The sequence below is a fragment of the Tenrec ecaudatus genome, chromosome 10, assembly GCF_050624435.1.
Source record: "Tenrec ecaudatus isolate mTenEca1 chromosome 10, mTenEca1.hap1, whole genome shotgun sequence".
NCBI lineage: Eukaryota > Metazoa > Chordata > Mammalia > Afrosoricida > Tenrecidae > Tenrec > Tenrec ecaudatus.
In genome coordinates, this window is record NC_134539.1 from 144,232,797 (window position 1) to 144,250,097 (window position 17,301).

General features: G+C 49.0%; 1 protein-coding gene across 1 annotated transcript in view; it reads right to left on the minus strand.

Annotated features, from left to right (window-relative positions):
* The window catches only part of PITPNC1 (phosphatidylinositol transfer protein cytoplasmic 1), a 289,670-nt gene that overhangs the window by 19,575 nt on the left and 252,794 nt on the right, over positions 1-17,301 (minus strand). The window contains exons 7-8 of the mRNA XM_075562110.1: positions 5,050-5,205; positions 1,487-1,550 (exon numbers count right to left, since the gene is read on the minus strand). Of these exons, the coding sequence (XP_075418225.1) occupies positions 1,487-1,550; positions 5,050-5,205 (220 nt within the window). The remainder of the gene's footprint in view (positions 1-1,486; positions 1,551-5,049; positions 5,206-17,301) is intronic.

The window sequence follows — 17,301 nt, forward strand, 5'->3', positions numbered from 1 at the left end:
CTCTGAGGAGACCAGCAGTTACGCCCCTCTTTTGAGGTCTCTGTCCTTTTGAGAATCTGGTTAACGCACTCCAGAAAAGCACTGGGGTATGGGGTGTAATCTGAGGCCACTCCCATCTCATGGGCAACGCCTGGCAATGGCTGGAAGACTGGATGACGCGGTCTGAAAGTGCACTTGCTGCCTGAGCCCAGCACTGAGCGGCAGCAAATGCAATGCATCGATGCATGGGGACTTACTCTCTTCTGAAGGTGAGCCTGCATTTGGACAAACCCAGGCAGATGCCTTGGTTCTCAAACAATGCAGATCAGGGAGGAGCTGCAAAGAAGGAAGACCAAACCAAGAACCCATAGCCCAGAGCCTACAGAACCATATCTATTGTTTGCTGGGTGTTTTTTTTTTTCCTCTCCTTTCAAGCACAGTAAGTCTCCCGGGGTTACAAAGGTCAGGTTTGGGGATAGCGCATTCTTGCCCTTTCATGTTTTGTGAGTATGCCTTCCTGCTGAAACACTGGCCAAAGCCGGCCTGCTACAAACCCTTCATCACAATCACCGTCTCTGGTTGGACCAACAGTTCAAAAGGTTGGGGGATTTTACCGGCACTCAGGTAGGGTCTTGTTTGTTACCTGGGGACTGTCTGTCTTTTAATAGGTGGCTCAGACACAGTCTTAGTTGACATTCTTGGTCTTTGCCTATCCAGTCAACGTATCCTGTTATTTTGAAATTTGATGCCTTCTGCTAAGAGGGGCTGGATCCATGGCACCATGCAGAAGGGCACTGAAGTGCAGTCTCAGTTATGCTCAGAACAAAGTCAAAGTGACTCAGGAAAAGGCCCAGGAGGTGAGCATTTTGTTAAGCAATCCACCTGAAAACCAGATCTAACCCATGTCTATTTATAGCTCTGGACATGAGCCCTGCGTGGGTGGGTCCCGTCAATGCAGAAGACTCAAGGGGAGGACTGTAGTGAGCACCCAGGCAGGGCTCCGGGTACCGTGGGATGAAGCATGTCTCAGTTTCATCTGCGGGATACGCACAGAGCTTGTTTAGCTCTGCCCACATCATGAGAAAAAGCCCAACCGCCGGCCGTCCAGTGAGGATGAACAGGGCGCCTGTGCCTCTGCCCTCGCAGGCTGCCAGACTCTGGTTTTGGTGATGGACGGTTTTGAGGGCTCTCTGAACCAGTCAAAGAACTCGATATGCTGTGCTTCTGACAGCTTTGCTCTTGAATGCAAGCTTGGGACAAAGGAGGGGGCAGTTGGAACCCATCAGATAGAGAAGCAGGGCGTATCCAGCATGCAAGCATGAAAACACATGGCGAGCCTGCTTGGTCCAATATCTCCGTGGTTATTTCAGGCTGAGCTTTGACAATGATGTTCTCCTTCTTTGTGCTCTGCAGACAGGAAAGCCCTGTCCTCGTCCTTCTAATAGTTGGAGCCGAATCAACCCCGCGTGACATTGTTCTACCAAGCATTTGGGGGAAATGGACTTACCATACCACTCATCCACCCAGGCAAATGCCTGTCGGTGCCCAATCAGCAGAATGTCCCGCACCACCTGCAAAGCAGAAGAGAGCGGTTGAAAGCATCTATCACGTTGGCCTACAATCAGCTGGACAACAGGTCGCTCTGTTCTGTGGAGCCTGGCAACCACGAATGCCTCCGTCCCTTCTCCAGCACTGTCCGGGGACCCTGCTAGGAGGCGGAGGCACACAGATCCCGAGCTGGCCCACACACGGCTCTTTCCACAGCTCGCAGGTCTTTGCTATGAATGAATCTCTTTGTCTCACTTGAGAGTCAGGCTGGAGGGGGCGGTGGTGTTTGCACACCAATGACGGCCCCTTGGCTCTCACACAGCCGCGGAGTGAATCTCTCTGGCGAGTCACCTTGAGGCTCACTATTTATTGATCTTGGACTAAGTCACCTTGAGGCTCACTATTTATTGATCTTGGACTAAGTCAGCCTCTGCAGTTTCCTTGAGGAAGGGTGGTTCTCGGGGCCGCCGGGAGGTCAGACTTTGGAACTCCCCCGCACACGTTTTTGCAGGCGCTCAGTCCTTTCTAAGAACAGAGCGCTGAACAGATGTGCTCTCTCTTCTCGGGTGAAACACCGAAAAGTCGACCAAAAAGTTAAAGGAGAAGCATAAAGTGTGAAGGTGACATTAAAGTCTCCGTCACTATGCTGCTGGGCCGACGTGTGTGGACCTTCAGGACTAATTTGCATAATCCTGAATGATGAACTTTATTTCATGAACCACCAGTTTAGTCAACAGCTGTCCCAAGGGTGGAACCACGAGCCTTGAACTAGAACAGAGCATCATGGGGCAGGGACCCTGACCGGAGAGGGGAAGGCATGCGGTTGTTTCTCACGGTAGCACATGTTGGCCGCAGAAGACAGGTATTGTTCATGTGGTGCGTGTGCTATTCATTAATTTTTTTTACATATTTATTGAAAGATCATTTGATTGGGGGCTCTTACAACTCATATCACAATCCAAACATCAACTGAATGAGGCATGTTTGTCCATATGTTGCCCTTTCTTTCTTTCTAGGCATTTACTTTCTTTCTTTTCAGGTATTTACTTTCTATTGAGCCCTTGGTATCAGCTCTTTCTCCCCCTCCCTCCCCTACTATTCTTGTGTTTTATTTTGCAGGATTCTCTTTTTACCTGTATAAATAGGCCCCTTTGTAATGTTCCTTAGATACTCACCCTCTCCCCCATCCTCCATAACATTCCTTTTTGTTTTTTCCAAACAAATCCAGTAGTTGTCAAAAAACCTCTGTGGAGGGCTCGTGCATGTTTCAATGCGAAAAGGATTTTAATTTGGTGAATTTGAAGAAACAAGGGAAGCATTTATAAGGAAGTGAAGTGTTTCTTGCTCCAGGCCTCTGGATTTCCAGTGAGGCTTTCGGATTAGGAAGAAGGACCCACATGCACGGAACCGGAACCGAGGGACCACGCACAGCCGCACACACTTGAATGCTGAGCGTATCAGATCCGAGGGACTCAAAAGCCTGGCATTGAGGCCTCAGTAAACACATCCCACAACACTAAGCACAACACAGCTGTCGCTGGAAACAAGAATTCAATAATGTGTGAATGGCTTGCTTTAGAACACTCACGCCCCCCCTCCCCACCCTTTCAACGGTGAATAGATTCTTAAAAAACAAAGGTGTTTGGAGAAAGGCTTCCCCAGCACTTGGCTCTCATTAGCAACTCGGGTGCTGGAGCAGGTGTGTTTTTGAGGTCCTTGATAACACTTCACTTATCTTCGGAAATGGGCAATGGAAATGCCGCCGACGGGAGAGCATGATTCTGACAGGTATTTTAAAGAAGATAGCGAAATTTCAAAATTGGCCCAAGTCTGAGAAAAGAAAAGAAGAAAAATCCCAAACAAAAAAACCAACCCAAATTGTGCTTTGTCACAGGAAATAATAAAACACGGTTTGGGTACTGTTCAAAGGAGGTCATGTTGGGTGAAAATTTCGCACAAAAAAGAAAGAAAAACGATGTTGTGGGAAGTCAATGAAGGTATTGTCTTAGAGCAGTGGTTCTTGACCTTCCTAATGCCGTGACCCTTTCATACAGTGCCTCAGGTTGTGGTGACCCCCAACCATAAAATCATTTTCGTTGCTACTTCATAACTCATTTTGCTACTGTGGTGAATCGGTCAACTCCTGTGAAAGGGGCGTTTGACCACCAAAGGGGTCGTGACCCACAGGTTGAGAACCACTCTTAGATGGATCTAGTGCTGAGCCTTGGCAAGACTGACTCTGGGGCCCTTCCCATCTTCCTGTCTGACTCGCGGGTCACACAGAAAATGGGAGGTCTGGGCCACTGCTGTCTATGTTTCTCATCACAGGCCTGCCCCTGGCGGGGCAGGATGAGGCTAGAGTTCAGCAGAGCATCAGCACACTCTTCTTTCAGGAAAACCCCCCACGGACACGCCCAAATTCCTTCCAGGGTCTGCTTCTACCAAGAGTCCCCCCTGTGAGGGGCCCTCAGGTTGGCGGATCTATTCTCTGACTACTAACGTCAGATCGAAACTTTTGACTGGCCTCTCAGTCCAGTGGACAAACGCACATTACAAAGAGCCCAACGTGATCAGGTTAAATACCAAGCCCCGCCCCCTCCCCCCAGCAAAGAACTGCATACAGTTAATCTTGACCAGTTTTCCACTGGAAAAGTAAGCAGAGACACCCAGCCTATCTGGAATAGAGCAAGCTCAGGCAGATTGATTTTGGTGGAAGCAAGAGGAGCTACAAAGGGCAATTTTTCAATGGTGCGCTTACAATAATGCCCCCTCCCCTCTTGGGCACACCCTCAGGGTTACGATCCCTAAAACTTCCATTCCCATCAAGTGGAACACAACGCTGGAACCTTTGGCTGAAGGGGGTGTTACCACCGCAATCTGCGCTTTGCAGCTGTGGACGGGGATGCTTTGGCCACAGGGTGTTAAGATGAGCAAGGATGCTGGAGAACCTGGCCTGATGGGCCACGGGGGTTTCTTCTTCTGTCCCTGGGGCCTCTCGGACCCCAGGTGCTGACATCGGCAGAACCTCTGGGGTCAGAATGATCCCTGGGGGCTGTGCACACAGATAAGCCCGCTGGCTTTCTTCCCAAGTGCCTTGGCCTTGAACTAGATGAACCTGAGACCAGTGTGAGAGAGCCAACTTCCCCCACATGCTCACCTCGAAGACCCAGGGGGACGCACCACGAGCGGAGCAGGCAAAGCAACGTGAGCGGGAGGGAATGAAACCGGGGCAGTTCTGCAGGGGCATCCTCATCCCGGAGGTGTGGGGGGGATTCGGACATTTGTCCAGCAGCCTGTGCTCCGGTTGACAAGAGAGACAGTCAACTCTCAGTACTTGTGGGTTAGCAGGGCTTCTGCAGACCACAGACACACCTGTGCACGGAGCTGCAAGACCACCATCGTTGAGGAAGAAACAAGGCATAAACCTGACTGCCAAGCGTTTCTCGACGGTACCTGCTGCCAGTCACAAAACTGGACCTTTTGCTGCTTCACTCTACTCTGAGCTGATTTTTGCTCACTTACCTTGTGCACAAATTGCTCCACTCTGGTCTGAAGCCCCCAGACCTCGAACTTCACTGTCACCAGCTTGTACGAGCACATGATGGGCTGGTGGCTGTCTCTCCAGCCTTCTCGTAGCTGTCCTCGTCCTGTCTTCTCTGACTTGAAGTGCTTAGGGTCCTAAGGGAGACACAGGCAGGAAACGGTACGTTGTAAGTACGGCGCTCATTTCTAGGAAATGTCCCGAATCAACACATGCAGGCCGTCAGAGAGTGGACTCCTGGTTGGCAGGGGCTGCGGCGAAAGAATCACGTAAGCCCGAGCTTACTTGTTGGGCCGATGAAAATGTTCTAGGATGAGAGAGTGGTGGAGAGGCATGCCACTCGAGACATGGCTAAATACTTGAGTTGTACACTTTGAAACTGTGAGTTTTACAGTTATCTTACTTTCTCAATGAAAATATGAGACGATAGGAGCTGATACCAAGCGCTCAAGCAGAAAGCAAATGTTTTGAGAATGAGGATGGCAACAAATGGACAAATGTGCTTGACACAATGGATGCATGTATGGATTGTGATCAGAGTTGTATGAGCCCAATAAAATGATTTTAACAAAAAGAAATATGAGATTACAATGTAAACAAGTGGTAAAAAGGTAGCTCATTTACTTAAATGTAGAGAAGTTAAATAAAATGAGGGGGCTGAAGCTACATCGGTGACACTCTATTCTACTTCTTCCCCCTTGATCTTGGTGTCTACACGCTTGACACAATGTACAAAACAAGACCAAACGGACCAGGACATGGGAATCAAAATCCGTTCAGGTGCTCAGTTGTAGCTTCTGTGGGCTCCAGCAAGTCCATTTCTGGGTGAAACGAGAACGTATGTCTCCCACAAGCCTGCACGAGAACATGCACAGTTTCCACCACTATCGGTAAAACACGAGAATCAGAGAGGAGAAAAATCACGTTCATCAAGGACACGAGAGAAGCTTCTAGGACGATAGGATGGAAGTGTTATAATGATGGATGAGAAGATGCTCAAAGGCACTGGCCCGCAGGGAAATACGAATCAAAGCCGTAGCATCCACCGCTCCACCCCAACGAGGACGGCGCCTATTGGAAAAGAGAAACCAACAAGTCTGGGAGAAGATGTGGGGACACGGGACCCTCACCCACTGCTGGTGGGAATGGGCAGTGCTGCAGCCATGGTAGAAAACAGTTGGGGGTTCTTCAGAAAGCTCACAGAGAATTACCACATCCCCCGGCAATGCCACCCGTAGGTATAAACCCAAAAGAATGCACAGGCAGGACTCCAATAGGTAACTGTACGCTAGTGGCCACTGGGTCATTTTCTCCAGGAACCTGGCGCTAAGATAACAGAAATGCCGCCCGGGGATGGCTTTCGCTGTGGCCCTTAGGGGGCGGGCTTTTCAAGCCGAAACCGATTTCTGTTTGGGATGATGAAGCAATTGGACACAGATAATGGTTGCACAACTTAATTAGTGACACCGAATTAAATGCATAAGCATGGTTAAAATGGGAAATATTTTGTTATATACATTCTATCACAATAAAAACATTAAAAAAACACGGAGCAGATGAAGGGGCAGGAGGAGAGAGTGGAGCACAGCCTGGCCCACCAGGCCGTGAGGATGATGTTCCTGAGTAGAGCAGCCAGTCCACAGAGAGAACAGCATGGCTGGCCCCACTATGAGAAAAGATGCCCCTCAGTGACTAAGGGCGATACAGGGGACAGCACCGGAGACACAGTGTGGGAATTGCACCTGACCTGATCCCACCATACCTAGGCAGAGCACTGGGGGAGTGCAGCGGAACAGCAAGGGAATGGAGTGGCAAGGTCCCCAGGGAATGCTGAAAGTGGACTTTGGGGCCAGGGCATGGTGCCCCAACAGACTGGACTGGAAAACGTTCCTAAGGGCCAGCAAACGATCCCTGAACTAACTACAAAAAAAAAAAAAAATCTTTGAAACATGGAAGTGAAAGAAGCCAGTCACCCAAGGCCACATTGTATGATTCCATTTATTAAAATGTCTAGAAGCATCAAATTCATAAGGAAAGAAATTAGATTAGTGGATGCCTACGGATTTGTGTGTGTGTGGGTGGAGGTGAGCGCGAGCGGTGGTGGATGTTATTTTTTGGGGGTGTGATGGACACTTCCTAAAATTAGATTAAGGGGATGGCACGCAACTCTGCAGGGCTACTAAAAACCACCAAACATGTTTTTACATGGGCAAACTTTATGGTCTGTAAGTTGGATATTAAAAATGTATACACATGGTTATATACAGGTAGCCTCCAAGTTAACATTTTGGAGTTATAATGAACTGAATTTATGATCACCTGTCCCCCCCCCACCCGTACATGTTACTGCTAATAATGTGTTCTACTTAGGTTTATATGTAATGTTTCCATCCTCAAAGACAAATAAAGATTGAATTTATAAAGATACTGATAATAAAATTTTTTTTTAAAGTATACCAGAACTGACAAAATAGCACCGTCAGTATAGCACCCTTGTCATAAGTCAGGGATTATTTGGGAAAAACAAAACGTGCTATGACCTACCACCTGACCTTCTTTTGGAAGTGTATGCTGGCCTGGGCTTATGGGTAGTCCTGTGTACATAAGTCACCTGCCACTGGGTCCTGTCGCGTCTGTGCTAACTCGTGGGAAGGGCAACTGCAACAGGAGAAAACCCCGATTCATCCAGAGCCATTTCATAATCAGTGCTGTGTTGTTTGAGCCACTTGTTGCGGCTTTTGTGTAATCCACCTCATGGGCTCTCTCTTGTTGTCACTGGTCCTCTCCTTTACTAAATGTGATGTCCTTTTCTTTCTTTGCATCGTTTTATTGTGGGCTCATACAACTCTCATCACCATCCATCCAGACATCAATTGTGTAAAGCATATTTGTACACTCATTGCCTTCCTCATCATTCTCAAACCATCCGCTCTCCACCTAAGCCCCTGGCATCAGCTCATTTTTCCCCTCCCTCCCCGCTCCCCCTCCCTCATGAACCCTTGATAATTTATAAATTATTTTGTCATATCTTGCCCTGTCTGACGTCTCCCTTCACCCACTTTTCTGTTGTGCGTCCCCGAGGGAGGAGGTTATATGTAGATCCTTGTAATCGCATCTCCCTTTCCACCCCACCCTCCCTCCACATGATGTCCTTTCTTGCGATTGGTTCTTCTTGATAACATCCCAAGTAAGCAAGACAAACTCTAGCCGTCCTCATTTTAAAGGAGCCGTCTTCTCAGGCTGACTTGTTCGTTCTTGTTGTCCAGGACATCAACACTCTCCGCTCACGTCACCACGATAACGAACACTATGTGACTTGCATGATCTATGTCTCATTAGCTTATCAACATTTTCCTATAATTTTACAAAACAAGAAGAAATATTATGGGGCAAGTGGATAGGTGGGAGACAATATTACAATGACCAGAAGGGAAAAGTATGATGGGAAACTGACAATGGAAGCAATGTACAATTCTGTTAGATGAGATTGAACTGTCGCATGATATGGCGGGTATATTGACACCCAAGTATTAACAAATTAAAGGGAAACAAACAAGCAAACATAGATCCAGGAATGGGTTTGGCGCTTGCACTAAATCCTAGCTTCACCTTAAGAACAATTTCTTCTTACATCATGGCCCTGCTTGATATTCACCCTCATGAAGAAAACACAGAAGACATGGGTGCTACCACAAAATGTGGAGAAGAATGCAGATGGTGCCCGGTTACCTGCTAAAAGGGCACCTGGCATCTTAGAGGCTTGTTTCCAAACAAGCAGCCATCTAAGTGAGAGGTCAACTCAGTGCATGTGAAGAAGCACACCATCATCGGTCACTGAAGGATGGGAAGCTGTATCATCCGAAGTTGGAGGAGGGACTAGATTCAGAGGCTAAACTGTGAGAACCTGGTGTACAGAGGCCATGGTGGACAGTAGGGTGCCCGGCCACCAGAACACAGGCACTCTGGTTGGTGGAAGCCCAAGATTCATTTAATTAAAGAAAGAAGTAATATTATAACCCATCATTACCCTGACCACATACTTACTTTGTGCCTACCGTGGGCATGGGATAGAACCAGGTCTTTATTACATTATGTTCTCTGTCAACAGGATTTCCTGTGCTCTGGTGGCTGGGCACCCTGCCCTCCCCAGAAAGGATTCCATTCTACCGGGAGGTTCCCTGGCCTTCTTCCGGGGTCCCTCCTTTTTTGTGTCTCTTGGCGGGTGATAGGGGCCTGGGGGAGGGGTGAGAAGAGGACCCCCGCCGAGTGCCTGCTCCTACGAGGGTGACAGCTGGTGATCTTGGGGGTCACTTGGCAGCACTTTTGAATCTTTGGTTCTACCTTTGTTATGCTGTGTTTTCCTTGCCGGAGTCATGCCAGAGATGGCCACTGAAATCTTACATGCAGAGATTTTCATGATTTAATAACGTGATATATAAAATCGACAGAAACACAGGGCTGACCCATACCAAGTGCTCAATTGGGGTTAGTGCTTACTGCATTTCCCCTGATAGCCAATGGGGCCTTTCAAGGATGCGGTTTATTTGCTTGTCCTATCTTTCCGTCTAGGCCATAGCTTTCCACAGCATGCTGGAATTGTTGGAAAAAGACCTGATGGATAAGGACGTGGGGCTAATATCTGTCTGCTCTGTGTTCCTCTAAGGAGCCCTGGCGGTGTGGAGGGTTATGTGTTGGTCTGCTACCCTCCAGGTTAGCAGTTTGAACCATGTTACGCTGGTGGAGAAAGATGAGGCTTTCTACCCCCTAAAGAGTTACTGCCTCAGAAACCCATAGGGGCAATTCTACCCTGCCCTATGGGATCGGGGTGAGTTGGGTTCAAATCGATGGCAGTGAGTTTGGCTTTCTGGGTTTTGAATCTAGATAGACTGTCTGATTTGCTTTAGCCATAAAATGTGGCGGAGGAGACTCTGCTAGCTAGGACTTTAAGAGACGCTGAAAGCCAGTCACAATGTCAACATCTAGTTAGATTCTCCGGGGAACCCCATGCTGCGAGGAATCCTGCACTAGCTGAGTGAACTTCGATGCTTCAGCCAACCGAGCTGTGAATGAAGACAAGGCCATGGGCTAAGCCAGCCCCGGCCATGACATCCAACCATTTCAGGAGGGAGCATCTGAGCAAGGACCAGTGGTCCTGAAGGAAGAAGTCCAAGCTGCACTGAAGGCAGTAGAGAAAAACAAGGCTCCAGGAACTGACAGAACACGAATTGAAATCTTTCAACAGGCTGATGAAGGACTCACTCATCTATGCCAAGAAATTTGGAAGACAGCTGTCTGGCTGACGGACTGGAGGAGATTCATATTTGTACCCATCCAAAGAAGAATGACCCGACAGAATGTGCAAATTATAGAACAATCTCACTGCTCTCGCCTGCAAGTAAATACTTGCCGAAGAATATTCAACAATGGCTGCAGCAGTACCCTGACAGGGAGCTACTAGAAATCCAGGCTGGGTTCAGGAGCGGTGGAACAAGGGATATCATTGCTGATGCCAGATGGATCTTGGTGGCAAGCAAAGCATACTAGAAGGATGTCTACTTGGGTTTTACTGACCTTGCAAAAAGCTCTTGACTATATGGATCACAAAGCACTATGGACAGCCTTGAGAAGAATGGGAATTCCAGAACACTTCATTGTGCTCGTGCAGGACCCGTACCTGGGTCAAGAGGGAGTTGTGTGAACAGAACAAGGGAATACCGCATGGTTTTAAATCAGGAAAGGGGTGCACCAGGGTGGTAGCCCCTCACCATACAGAGTTGACCCGTTTGCAGAGCAAGTCATCCGAAAAGCCGGACCATACGAAGAGCTGGCATCAGGCTGGGAGCAAGGCTTGTGAACAACCTGCGGTGTGCAGATGGCTCAACCTTGCTCGCTGCCAGGGAGGAGGACTTGATGCACTTGCTGGGGAAGATCAAGGACGGCTGCCCTCAGTGTGGAGTAAACCAAGCAATTCAGTGTAAAGGAAACCAAACTCCTCAAAACTGGACCAATAGGTCACATGATAAATGGAGACCAGTTGAAGTTGTCAAGGGTTTCCTCTTGCTTGGCTCCATGATTGAGGCTCACAGAAGCATCAGTCCAGAGGTCAAACAAAGCACTGCATTGGGCAAACCGGCTGCACAAGATGTGTTCTACGTGCTGAAGAGCAAGGATGTTACTTTGAGGACTGGGGTGCATCTGACCCAAGGCATGGCGTTTTTAATTGCCTCACATGCATGTGAAAGTCCGGTACCGAGTCAGGAAGACCAAAGGAGAAATTGGTGCATTTGAAAGATGGTGCTGGCAAAGAACATGGAAAGTGTCCCAGCTGCCAAAGGACCAAACACATGTGTCTAGACGCAAGGACAGGAGACTTCATATCACGGACGGTGGAAATGTTAGCAGGAGAGGGCAGTCCTTGGAGAAGGACATCATGCTTGGTAACGTGGAGGAAGAGTGAGAGAGAGGAAGACCCTCGAGGAGATGGCCGGACACAGTGGCTGCAACAATGGCCTCAACCATCAGAACGCTTGTGAGGATGGCGTGGGACCAGGCAGTGTTTTGTTCTGGTGTACACAGGGTGGCCGGAAGTCAGAACCGGCTCTGCGGCACCTGACAACACTCCCAGCCCCAGTGGAGAGCAGAGAATGGTGAGACGTAACGCACTGCTCTTGTTCGAGGCCACTGTGTTATTCTGGATTGCTTTGGGAATTAGCAAGAGGTGACAACACAGACGCCCTGAGCAGATCGCAGACGCCACGCATCACCTGACTCACCAGAGGTGAGGAGAATGAATACGTTGGTTTGGTTTTTTTCATGGAACCCATGAAAAGTTTATTCAATCAACCACACACCTGAAAGCTAAAACAAGGACGTGCCTGCTGGCCAACCAGTACCTATGAATTCAAATACAGGACCCACGAGAAACAGAGAAAGCAGGTTTCTCGCTCCACCTGCCCTTCCACTTGCCCGTGAGAGGGACCAGGGATAAGCACAGCTGTTAGCACTTGGACAGCGACACAGGATCCCTGGTGGAGTCCTGGTTACAAGCAGGGCTGCTTATCGGAAGGTCAGCAGTTTGAAACCACCAGCTGCTCCTTGGGAGAAAGACAAGGCTTTCTACTCCTAGAAAAGAGTGACAGTCTCACACACTCACAGGGGCGGTTCTGCCCTGTCCTCTAGGGCTGCTATGAGTCGGCATTGACACCACGCAGTGAGGTTGGGGTTCGGTTTGGACAACTACACGAACGCTCAGAAGACGTGGCCCCACCCTGGGGCAGACCAGGCCATCGGAAGGCGACTGCTCCGCGAGCCCAGTGGCGGTGCGCCTACCTGGGGTACCACTCACCGCCATGAGTTAATTTCTACTCACAGCCACCCTGCGGGACACGGTCCAACTCCCCCTGCAGGGTTTCAGAGGTTGTCAGTCTTTATGGGAGCAATAAACCCTCATTCTTTTCTCGAGGAGTGGGTAGTGGTTTTGAACTGCTGACCTTATGGTTAGCAAGCAGCCCAGTGTGTAACCCACTGCAGGCCCAGGGCTCCTGCTTCTTTTGGGTGAGCAACTGGGGAAACCCAAGATGGTCCCAGGTCCAGGCAACAGAGCCAAGCCAAGCCAAGGTGAAATCTCCCGGCAACGCAGAGGGCTGCAGGAACACTCAAAAGGGCAGGGAATGGGGCAGGCAGGGGGCACCAGCAGCAGCAGGGAAATGAAATCAAAGCCTGGGCCATGCCCTGAGATGCCTTCCTACCCCCAGATCTTCTGCAAGAGTGAGGAGCCCTAAGAGGCTGCAGAGGAAGCCTACCCCCCAAGTCTGCTCTATTGATCAATCTTGACTGGTTTCTTTGTCCAGTCAACCATGGAAGACGCCCATTCAGAACTCTTAGTGCACATGCCAAACCCCACCTCCCAGACTGAAACAAGACTCAGTTACGGAGAGTGGGGCACCGGCTGATGGCATTGAGAATTGTGGGGTCTCCTGGCAAAATGAACTGGAAAAAGACACAGGAAAAGTCCTGGCTACACCTGAGGAAATAGTCACCTCACCAGCACCGGCCCATTGCCATCAAGTTGGATCTGACCCAGGTTTTGGGGCTCTGTACGTGTTTACAGGAGCAGACAGCCCCCCTCATCTGCCTCTCACGGAGCAGCTGATGGGTCTGAGTTGCTAATCTGGCCATTGGCAGCCCCCACACCAAACCTTTCACACCACAGTGCTCCTTGTAGAGGTGATTCGATCCCGCCCAGCATGAGAGTGACATTCAGCTAGTGCAAAATGGAAGTCCAGCTGATGCAAAAGGCCCGCAGTTCAAACCCACCAGCTGTTCCTCAGGGGAATGATGTGTAAACCCCACCCCACCCCGCCCGGGGAGCAGCTTGACTCTGTCCGTCACATTGGGCCTCCCTGTGAATCAGTATCGACTCCATGGCTACAGGATTTTTTGTGGCAAGATGAGATTTTGGGAAGAGGCTACATGCAAATGAGAACCCCTCACCCCAGATGCAGCCTTGAATTTTTAAGCTAGAATGTTAATTTGACAGACCAGGACCCCAACATCCGAGAGAAACGAGATGTGTGGCCCCCAAGGACGGGCACTGGGACATCAGCGCTGCGACTTGGATCCAAGTCTTCCCTAATTCCGGCCCCATGTTCTTTCCAAGAAATGGGCTTTTCACACCGAACCGCCACCAGGAGTGTTTGTTTAGCCAGATGTCAAAGGAGCAATTAACCATTGGTCTTTGATGGCAACAGAGTGTTGATATTGCGCAAGCCTGGTGTTCTATCTCCAGCTGCGGGTTCTGTCTAGTAAGTCCTCTACCCGGCCTGGAATTAGGGACTCCCGTCCAAAGTACTGGAGGGAGCGCAGGGAGGAGGGCTTACCAGAGGGCTCCTTTAGTCCAAACTCAAGATCCGAAACAAGCATCCAGCTGAATGCTTTTGAATGAAGACAAGCCACCAAGAAGGGGTCCACAGTCCAACAGCAGAGGGTATCTAAAATAGTCTGGTCCCTGCAAACTTACCTCGCTCTTCATGGTCCATTCCTCCCCCTGGTCCTGGCCTGCCGCCTCCACTCCCGCAATACCCCTGTCTCTGGTGTGATAGTTAAGGTTTATTGTGCCAACCTGGGCAATTAACACATGTGGGATTAATTGAAGGACGGAGAGATAAATGGCCCAGTGAGCCTCACATTTCTTGTTCTCTGATTGTTGGACCAGTGTTCGGCTGCCTTAGCTAGTTCTCTGCTCAGCTGGCAAGGCTCACTTCTTGTGAGACATTCCTGAGGAGAAGCCACATGGACCGACCCTGATGCAGCCCTGGGTGCTGGAGAAGCCACGTGGAGGCCCCTGCCAGCACTGAGATGCTTACAACGCCAGTAATTCCGCTTTCCTCCTGCAGCTGGTGGCTTGCGTGTGTGTTGTGAGTTTATGGACTTTGTAGATTGTTATGGGACATATGGGCTAATGTTGGACTTATGGGCTTGAACTGGACTGGGTTGGGACACTTTCTTAATGTACACTTACCCTTTATATAAGTCTCTCTTATACATATGAGTCTCTATGGACTTGTTTTCTCTAGTCTACCCAGGCTAACACACCTGAGAAGCCTTTTCTTCTTCTCATTTGAATTTGTGAATGTATCTAAATTGTACCATTCACACATCAGTTTGACCTTTCTGGTCACTTCCCCCCCCAAAAAATATTTCTGGTTTGTATTTCTACAGCTTTTCTGAGGTCTTTTGGTCTTGATGCCAACATGTTACAGCACTCTGCCATTCTTTACAAAAGAGCTGGATTATTTTGCATTTACGGAAACGTTCATGTTCAGGCTTCCTTATTTTAGAGGCAGTTCATCAACCTCAACCACCATCTTCAGTAGGGCCTTTCCTGGCTGGATCCCCTCTCCACGTGATTGGAAAGTGGGTAGAGCGGATGGAGAGAGATTAAATCTCCAAAGCTTTGGGGTGGGGTCAGGCCCTCACAGTTTCAAAAGCTTCCCACGTGATCTGAATGTTTAGTCAAGGTTGAGAGCCGAGGCTACAGGGGAGAAGTAATCTCCATGCTCCAAGTGAGGAAGCTGAAGCTCAGAGACTGGTGGAGACTTGTTCTGTCGTCCAGGATCCAAGTTCGTTTCCAAAGGTTAGACTCCCAATCCTGATCCCATATGGGCAAAACGGCTCATCTGAAATTTTTATAGGGTGTACAGTGGACATTCTTAGCTCAAGAATTTGGTATTTGTCCTTGGTTCCTAAAAGATTGCCTCTAAATCCTTGAAACTTCCTGAATGATTAGAGTCTTTGTAGTGCTAATGAGTATTGGCCGAATCTGCCAGAAAGACTCACTACCTACCTGTTCAACCTCAAAGGAGGGGGCTGGAGGTTGAGTTCAACCATGTGTGGACAAGTCAATGAGACCCCGTAAAAACCACAGACACTGATGCTGGAGCGAGCTTCCTGGTTGGGAAAGACACTGACCCCCTGGAGGATGTCATGCTCTTTGGGAGACAAGTAGGTTCTGCCTTGGGGTCCTTTCTATGCAGCTCCGCTTTGTGTTGGTCGCAATGTATAGTCTTTACAATAAAACTATACGTAGAGCATTTTCCTGGGTTTTGTTAATCATCCTGGTGAGTTATCGAACCTAGAGGGAGCCCTGGATTTCTAGCCAGCTGGTATCAATCTTGAGCTGACTTGCAATCTAACGGACTGTGTCCTGTCACCTGGAAAATCTGCCCTACGCCCGTGGGTCGGGTCTAAAGAAAAAGAACTGCATTTTCAGTTGGTGCCAGAGAATATATTTAAAGTTGCTGAGCACCGGAGAAGGCATAAAAACACGTTATTGTTGGTGCTGTCCAGCCAGTTCCGATTTACATACTAACCCTAAGCACACAGAATGCAACACTGCCTCCTCACAGTCATTGCTGTGCGTGAACCCATTGTTGCAACCATTGCACCAGCCCCTCTTGTGGAAGGTCTTCCTTTTTTATTTTTGGGTGCATAAGCAAGAGCTTTATATACAAGAGCAATTGAATGTTGAGAAAGCATCCCAGTCCTGTCCAGGTCAAGTCCATAAGTCTGCTATTAACCCATATGCCCGCTACCAGCCTATAAATTCCTCTTCAGATTAAATTATGCTAAATTCAGGAAGAACACAGGCCAGTGAGTGGAAATCCTTGTGGATCCAGTGGCAGTGGAAGCATCTCAGTGCTGGTGTGGGTCTCCACGTGGCTCCTCCAGCTCCAGGGCTCTGGCTGCGTCAGCGTAGCTCCATCAGGCTTGTCTTTAGGAACGTCTCACAGGGAGTGAGTGGGTCTGGACTCTAGTGAGCTATTTATCTCCGTGGCACCTCCCAGTGAGGTCATCAAGCTGCGACCTGATTGACAGGCTAAACTCCACCCCTCACTCTAATAGTCTCAAATTGACAACAGATCATGTAGCTACCATATCTGCCATCCTCTCCAGAAGCTTTGGTTCTTGTACATTTGAAGAACTCCAGTCAGTGGACCTTTCTGTTATTCTCTGCTTTGAGCCAAGATCCATCAGCAAAGATATCCCTTGACCCATTTGCTTTAGCTTTAGCCACTCTGCTTTCAAGAGTAAGTTTCAGAGCCTCTTCTGACATCCATTTGGCTTTTTCTTTCTATTTTCCCAAAGCTGGCGCCCATCAGTGTCCACAAGTACAGTGGTTGAAGAAATCCGCAGAGCAGAGTCATGTTTGTTGGATGTGTGGTTAAGTTCTGGGCCAAGGAAAACTGATGGTGAGTCTTTAATGTTCTAGCCACTTCCCCCACTTTCTCTTATTTCTCAGAGCGAACATCCTGTTCTAAACTAAAAAGCCAGAGAAGCAAAGCAGATTGCCCTGCTATAGGTTGCTCCCTTAAGGAAGCAGTTTTACAGGGGCCTCTGGGGTGAGGTGGTGGTGGAGGGGACAAGCATACTGGGCAGCCACCAGTGACCAGAGAATTCAGCAGAAGAGAGACAGGCTTCTAGCCTCCTGGTTGTGTTAACTGCACCTGAACCAGCCCCTAACTTGTGACAACCACTGCCCAATAGAACAAAAGGAAACGGCATGCTGCCTGGTCTTGTGCCATCCCCATGATCAGCTGGTGATTCGCAGGGTCTCCCCTACTTAGATTTTCACGAGTAGATCTCCAGGTCTTTCTTCCTAGTCTGTCTGCATATGGAAGCTCCACTGAACCGTGTTCGGCATCGCAGTCACGGGTAAGCCTCTGTGGACAGGT